A 6,943-nucleotide genomic window follows, 5' to 3' on the forward strand; every position below is an offset into this window, starting at 1 on the left:
TACCTGCAGTAAAAAAAAAGCTGGGGTCCATTGCAGTTCTGATACGCATGCCTCTTTACAGTTTTCTGTAGGCATCCTGTCTTATGCATGTTCTAGAACAACATTGTGCAGCCGCCACCAGCCGCAGGTGGCATTGAGCATTTGAAACATGACTGGCCAGATTGAGGTGTGCTGTAAGTGTAAAACACAGAGACTGGAAATCAGAGATCTAGTGCGGAAAAAAAAGTAAAACACCACATGAATAACTTTGTATGATGGTTATATGTTGAAATAATATGTTGGATATATTGGGTGAAATGTATACATAATTAAAATTAATTTCACCTGTTTTTATCTTTCTTTAAACTTTTTTAAGGTGTTTACTAAAAAATGTAAAATCATGTGTGGCTGGCATTTGAGGCACAGGCCACATTGTCTTTCTGCTGGGCAGCGCTGCTCTAGAGAAAGCCTGGCTCCTGCCATCCAGCCTACGAGGTGTGAGGACTTAAAAAGACGTAAACAAATTTATAAACAGATATAAATGTTAATCAGCTTCTTTTATCATGTATTTTAACATAAAGAATAGATACTTATAAAACGAGTCTCACCTTTGCGAGACATCTAAACTACATGGTTCTTTATTTTTTTATTACACAATAAGGCATGCTCAATTTAGAAATGTTTAGACATACACCTGTGTCTAAACTAGATTTTGAAAATTCCCTGCTAATCGGCTCCGTCATTCTTCTCTCTCTCTGGAGATGCCAAGTGTTAACAGTTTCCAGTGTGTATTTCCAGACTGCTTTCTGGGAATAAGTTGATTTTAGCTTTGTTTTGCTTTTCTTTTCTTTTTTTTCTTTTTTTTTAATATATTGGACCCAACCATATTAGTCTGTGACCTGCCCTTTAACATGATGGTATATCTTTGACATTCTTCTATGTCAGTGTAAATACAGATTTTTTTCCCTAAAATTTCCAGCAGTATTTAGTTATCCAGCATATATATACCTGTATATTTGGAAGACGGAATATGCTGTAAATACATTGTTTGTAATTCTTCACTTCTTTGAAGTAAAGAATTAGTTTAGAAATATTTTAAATAATGAAGTTTTAGTTTCTGGTTTTAATTGAAAATTTATTTTTTCCTCTGTAGATCCAAATTGGTATTTTGATGCATAATTCATTTGCCGTGATACAGTAGCACGAAGCATGTATTGAGTGCCATGTACATAAAAATGTAAAAACTTTGTAAAGTACTCAGTGGGACCGTAATTCACTAAGAGGCAAAAAATTAATAGTTTTTGAAATGCTTATGTCTCTAAATGTGCAACTTATAATGAAACTTTTCTGACTAAGACTACTTTTTAATGTATTCTAACATAATCAAATGGTGAAAAACTACTATCCTCTCTCTTAAAGGAAATAGTGAGTGGCTCAAATATAGTCAATTTGGAATCATGCCCATAAATCAGCAAATTGATCTGAAAACATTTTCAGTTTGATGCCGCATATTTGTGCCATTACTGGAATGAGCTGAATGTTTTACTTCCAAACGGGAGAGAAATCTAGACAGAACCAACCACACACTCGTTTAAGTGTTCTGTTCAGTGAAAGGCACCATAAATAAAGTTTAAAGCTAAATGATAAACTGAAACAAAGCATTATAATTGCAACAAATACAGCAGATCTAAGTTAATATTTTACACATATAAAGAGCATATGTAAGTTAATTAGAAAAGAAAAATATAGAACATGATCAAAGACATGAAAGACTTTTTCATAATAAACATGAAAAGATGCTCAGCCTCATATACAAACAAGCCCAAATTAAAACATTTTTCTATCAATGTAATTTATCATTCGCAGTGTCGATGAGGGTACGAAGAAACAGGGAGACGTGGTTGATAGAAATAACCTTTTATGAAGGGCAATTTGTAATGTATATTTAAAATTTTTTTTTAGCAAAATAGGTACATACTTATAATTTTAGTGCTAAATGTTTGTGTGCTAAATCATACAGTGCAGAAAGTTTCTGACAGAAAGAAGCAGTTTTCTGTATCACCCAAGTCCACTTCCACTTGAACTCCTGTAGCTTTTCCTTGTTGTTACTCCTATGGTTCTAGATAATAAAGGTATCAGCTCTCTCTTGGTTCTGCAGTGTTGGACATGGTTGGTTGATTTCTTACGCTGTTAGATGAGTGACTGATCTCTCTGACAGCCCTCCTCTCTTCCCCTCAATACAGTGACAGTACTCTCTGCAGTAGAAGTTGATTATTCTTCTTATTATATGCATATCCCATATTCTTCATACCCCCATGCAAATCCACTAAAGCATCTCTAATAATTAGAAAATTCCTAACTCAAGGCAGATAGGTAAAATTCTGTCTGATATAACAGTTCTTGAGGTCTGCTAAAAAATTAAATTTCATCACTCTATAAGTCTGTTTATTCTAAATTCAGGTTCTGAGCACAGTTAAGAAAGTAGTTACTGTTACTGGAATTCACCTGATAAACCGTATGTGTGCCGTACCTTATTACAGAGTGACATTAAATGTCGTCAATTAAACATACACTTCTTGTTTTAGTTATTGGTGAAAAGCCCTTCAGTGCTTGGCAATCAGTGCCACTGAAACTTTTCTTTTTCTTTGTAGGAGAGTTAATCTTGGTCTGTCCGGTGTGAATATTTTGTGGATTTTTGGCGAATAGTGGATCGTTTCCTTCTGAACATTTGGACTTATATTTGGCTGGATCAGCAGTTGAGTGGAAGCATCTCCAGTCACTGCCCCTTTTGTTCTATGGCACATTGTGTGTACGTGTTACAGACTCTTCAGCTGTACCAGAAATTGCCTGTTTTAAACCTCCCTTGTAAAAGCGTGCCCTGTGCCTTCCGCACCGAGGGACACCACCCTCAAGCTCAGACCACATCTCGGGCTCTTCAGTTGCCTCCAAACCGCAGCTTTTCAGACCGTTGCTGACCCCAAACAGTGCAGTTCCCGCTTAATTCAATAAACATGAGGCCTTCTTTGTTTTAACTTCCAAATAAGAATCATCCACCTCATTCTTCCCCTCAAAAACTGATTTTTCAATTACATTATGTAGTATAAATATTTGAAAGGAAATAAGTCGCTAACATTCTTTTTATGTTTTCATCTCTATCTTCCCCCAATGTTTGGGAAACCAGCACAGGGCCCCTATTTTAAAAATGAGGTCAACTTCCAAGTAATGTGTTAGTTCTTGTGTGTTTTTAAAATATAATTGAAAGAGATTTGACAGGATTGTGTTTAAAAAGTCAGCTCTTGGGTTAAACGTAGCTGACAGTTAACTGTTCGGGTCTTAGATGTGAAGCTGAGGACATCAAGAAGACGACTGGTTTGGTTCCAGTAACTCAAGTCAGATGGGCAGGATTTTCTCAGAGGCCCATCTCTGTAGCCTCCATTTTTAAAAATTGAATTCCATAATATTGTATGTATGATTCTAAGAGTTTTCTTTAAGATCATATGATTTCTTATGTTTAGATTTTTTAGGTGTGTTCTAATCTGGAGAGTGAGCAGTTACCAGTTCATAAGTTTGCTGGACTCCCCATCAGTGTTTTCTTGCGTGTCCGTGCAGGTCCCCCAGGCCAGCCAGCAGTCATGAGTGTTTTCTGGGTTGACACACTTTCTGCTCCGCCGCCCGGGAGCGCCTGAAACTGGTGTGTCCTCAGTAACTGCACGTCGGCGCTGCGTGTGCAAGCCTCTCTGTGGGAGTTTTTTTGTAAATTCTCTTTTTCAAGAAGTCATTTCTGTTTTTTAAAAGTCAGACGTCCACAGGTAAAGACGTTTCTATCTTTCAACAGCTTTTGGTGCATGTTACTATGTTTGCTATGATGTTTTTGGGAGAAAATGTCGATTAAACATGTTAAATATAAGGACATATTAAGAGCTCAGTCTGTTATTTCAGTAGTTATTAAAGGTGTCCTGGAAGAACAGTTACTTTGCTGCTAGACTATTCAGATGCATATTTTTTAAGATTTTATTTTATTTATTTTTAGAGAGAGAGGAAGGGAAGGAGAAAGAGGGAGAGAGACATCAGTGTGTGGTTGTCTCTTGCATGCCTCCCACTAGGAACCTGGCCTGCAACCCAGGCATGTGCCCTGACTGGGAATCAAACCGGCAACCTTTTGGTTCCCAGCCCACGCTCAATCCACTGAGCTACACCAGCCAGGGCCAGATGCATATTCTTTATTAAAAGCAATAAGGAGAAAAATGTATAGGACTTAAGGCAGATTTTAGTCCAGAAACTTAAAACTAGAATCTTTTATTATCAAAAATACAATATACTAGCCCTGGTTGGTGTGGCTCAGTGGGTTGAGCACCAGCCTGCAAGCCAAGGGGTCACCAGTTAGATTCCCAGTCAGGGCACTTGTCTGGGTTGAAAGAACTTACATGTACGACCAATGGACGAACTGAAATGGGGGAATGCTGGTGGGAGTGGGGTACAGGCAGAAGGGAATAAAGGGTAGAAAAAAAATGGGACAACTGTAATAGCATAAGCAATAAAATACACATAAAATTTTAAGAATTACAATGTACTCTAAATGTACATGTAAAAACACTATGCATAAAAAAGAAAAGATACTTTGTCTGCACACTAAGTCTAGTGGGTAGCTTTCCTATATTAACTTATCTTCACAGATGTTTGAGCCAGCCTGTATTTTAATAGAGCCTTCATGAAAAATTCACATTTCAGGAAGACAGTGCACAGAAAATATGGTAAATTTTTTGGTCCTGTATTAAAATGTATCTGCTTTTCTCTAATTAAATGTTATTGATAGGATATTTTTCACAAGTTCATATTGCTTAACTCATTCTCGTGGGCTCAAATCCACTGATCTTGATTATGTTCACTGTATCATTTATTCTCTTTCCTCTGAACACCAGCTTTGACTTCAGCCAAATTTGTTTTAGGGGCATAGTCAGGTGTTTATAATTTAGTTCCTACTGAGACATAAAAATTCTATGTTGCTTGCCTTTCTCAAGGTGATACACACTTTACACTGATGTTTTAATGGTGAGGACATGCAGCATGCGGATGGCATGTTTGAGCTCAGCTTTGCAATATAAACCCTTTAAATGCAGCGTTCCTCAAAGGCCAGTTTTTGCTCCTCTGCTTCACTGTATTATGCTTTTCCTTAGAGACCTCATTCAGTCCACAACTTCATTTATCACTTCTCTGTACTTGACTGTCAAGTTCATCTCCTGGGCTCTTGGTGTTCCATTTCCTGTGACCTGTCAGACATTTCATATACCCGAAGACCCTGTGTCTGGAACGGGATTCACATCTACTGAAACCAGCTCCCTTGTCTAACATCCCTGTTCCATTCATTGTATTAGCAGTTGCCCACGCTCAAAACTCTGGTGTCATCTTTGATTCCTTGAGCTCCCTGGGTCCCCAATCCAATCAGGCAGCAAACCTCATCCATTCTTTCTTAACAGTGTTTCTTGCAGCTGTCCCTTTCCACTGCTGCTGCCACTGCGCTCATTTACACCCTTATCAACCCACACAGGACTACTACAGCAGCCTAATTAATCTCACAGCTTCCTAACTGTTGCCATGCTTCCAGATTTTCCAATTCATCCTGCACATTCTCTGCAAATTCATCTTCCTGAAACACCTGTTTGATCATTTTGTTCCCCTGATGAATTCCTTAGCCTGACATTTAAAGCCCTCCGCAATCTGGCCCCAAGCTAGCCTCATCCACCCAGGCCCTTGGCTGCAGCTGGTGCTGGCTGCTCCTCGCTGGGCTCCCTGCATGCTGCCTCCCGGTCATCCGGATCGCTCCCTGGGGATGCCGCGGCCCTCCACAGCCCAGCCCTGCCTGAGACTTCACTCTAATTAAACCTGCTACTTTTTGGAGCCGGTCCTGACTGCTCCAGCTGGCAGTCACTTCTCCCCTGGGTGATCTGTGCCCTGTTTTTGGCACTCAGCAGTCATATGAATGGGTTCAGAAGTGACTTCTCATAGAACAGTGTGTCCTATATCCTGCCTTATCCTCATAAAATCATTGCAGTTTTTACTATTTGAGCTCTACTGCTATTGAAGAAGACTTGATGAAGACTGAAGGCTGTTTTTTGAGAAAGGCTTGCATTCTCCTCTTTGAAGGATGGACACTTTTTGAGCAGCCAGACACACTGGCATGAAAAGTCAAGGTGCTAGGGACATGCCACAACCAATATCAGGTACCCTCGGGTTCTTCCATAGTGCACTTGGGTGGGGCCATTGCACTTAGCAGCCCATTGTCCCAAATACTGCAGGGTGAGGGATGGGAGAAGCTATTGGTTCACCTACCCCTCTGGGTGGCTTCTATCCCATCTGCTCCTACACTGTGTGTGAGGATAGGCAGCGGAGGGCCGAGCTCTCTGGCAAGAAGGCTCCTGGGTAGGACCTGTGTGGGGACTTGTCCACACACTTAGAGTGAGAGGGGCTTGCACAGTCAGCACCTTGGCCCCAGTGACGTTGCCACATCTTGCACTGGATATGCCGGGGTCTCCTGCCAAGTCTGCAGGATTCTTAGGCGTTAGCTCTGAGTCACATCTCTAATTTGATCCCCGGATGGTGAGCAGTAATTTCATTTCCACGGTGAATGGGCTACACTGATGTGGGGGGCAAGTTATGGATTCTGTGGCAGCGGCACCTCAGTTGGGGTCAGGAAGTGGAGTCCGATAGAGCCCCATGGGCTTTGTGTGCCTCTGGGACCCTGTCCATCTGGGACAGCAGTGACCCCAAAGATACTTTGTAGCAAAGTCACACACAAACATCCCCAGGCACTGCTATGGGTGGAATTTAAAGCTGTAGGTAAATTTTCCCATGCCCCCACAACCAAATGAGTCTGCCAAAGTCTGTCTAACCAGAAGAGCCAGTGGCCTCAATAGGCTGTAACTGGAAGGACTGAGCTTCGTCACTGGTGGGCCGGGGCAGTTAACTT

At 40.6% G+C, this 6,943-nt stretch overlaps 1 protein-coding gene across 5 annotated transcripts in view; it reads left to right on the top strand.

Moving 5' to 3' along the window:
• TMEM209 (transmembrane protein 209) overlaps nt 1-3,889 on the top strand; it is a 35,295-nt gene extending 31,406 nt beyond the window's left edge. For all 5 annotated transcript variants that reach the window (XM_037165852.2, XM_037165856.2, XM_037165854.2 and 2 more), the window contains one exon: nt 2,631-3,889. In XM_037165852.2, coding sequence (XP_037021747.1) covers nt 2,631-2,685 — 55 coding nt within the window. In that variant the 3' untranslated portion in view covers nt 2,686-3,889. The remainder of the gene's footprint in view (nt 1-2,630) is intronic.
• Nucleotides 3,890-6,943: the final 3,054 nt, after the last annotated feature.

This window comes from Artibeus jamaicensis, unplaced genomic scaffold (assembly GCF_021234435.1).
Source record: "Artibeus jamaicensis isolate MK-2021 breed Jamaican fruit bat unplaced genomic scaffold, CSHL_Jam_final scaffold_3307, whole genome shotgun sequence".
In the NCBI taxonomy this organism is placed as follows: domain Eukaryota; kingdom Metazoa; phylum Chordata; class Mammalia; order Chiroptera; family Phyllostomidae; genus Artibeus; species Artibeus jamaicensis.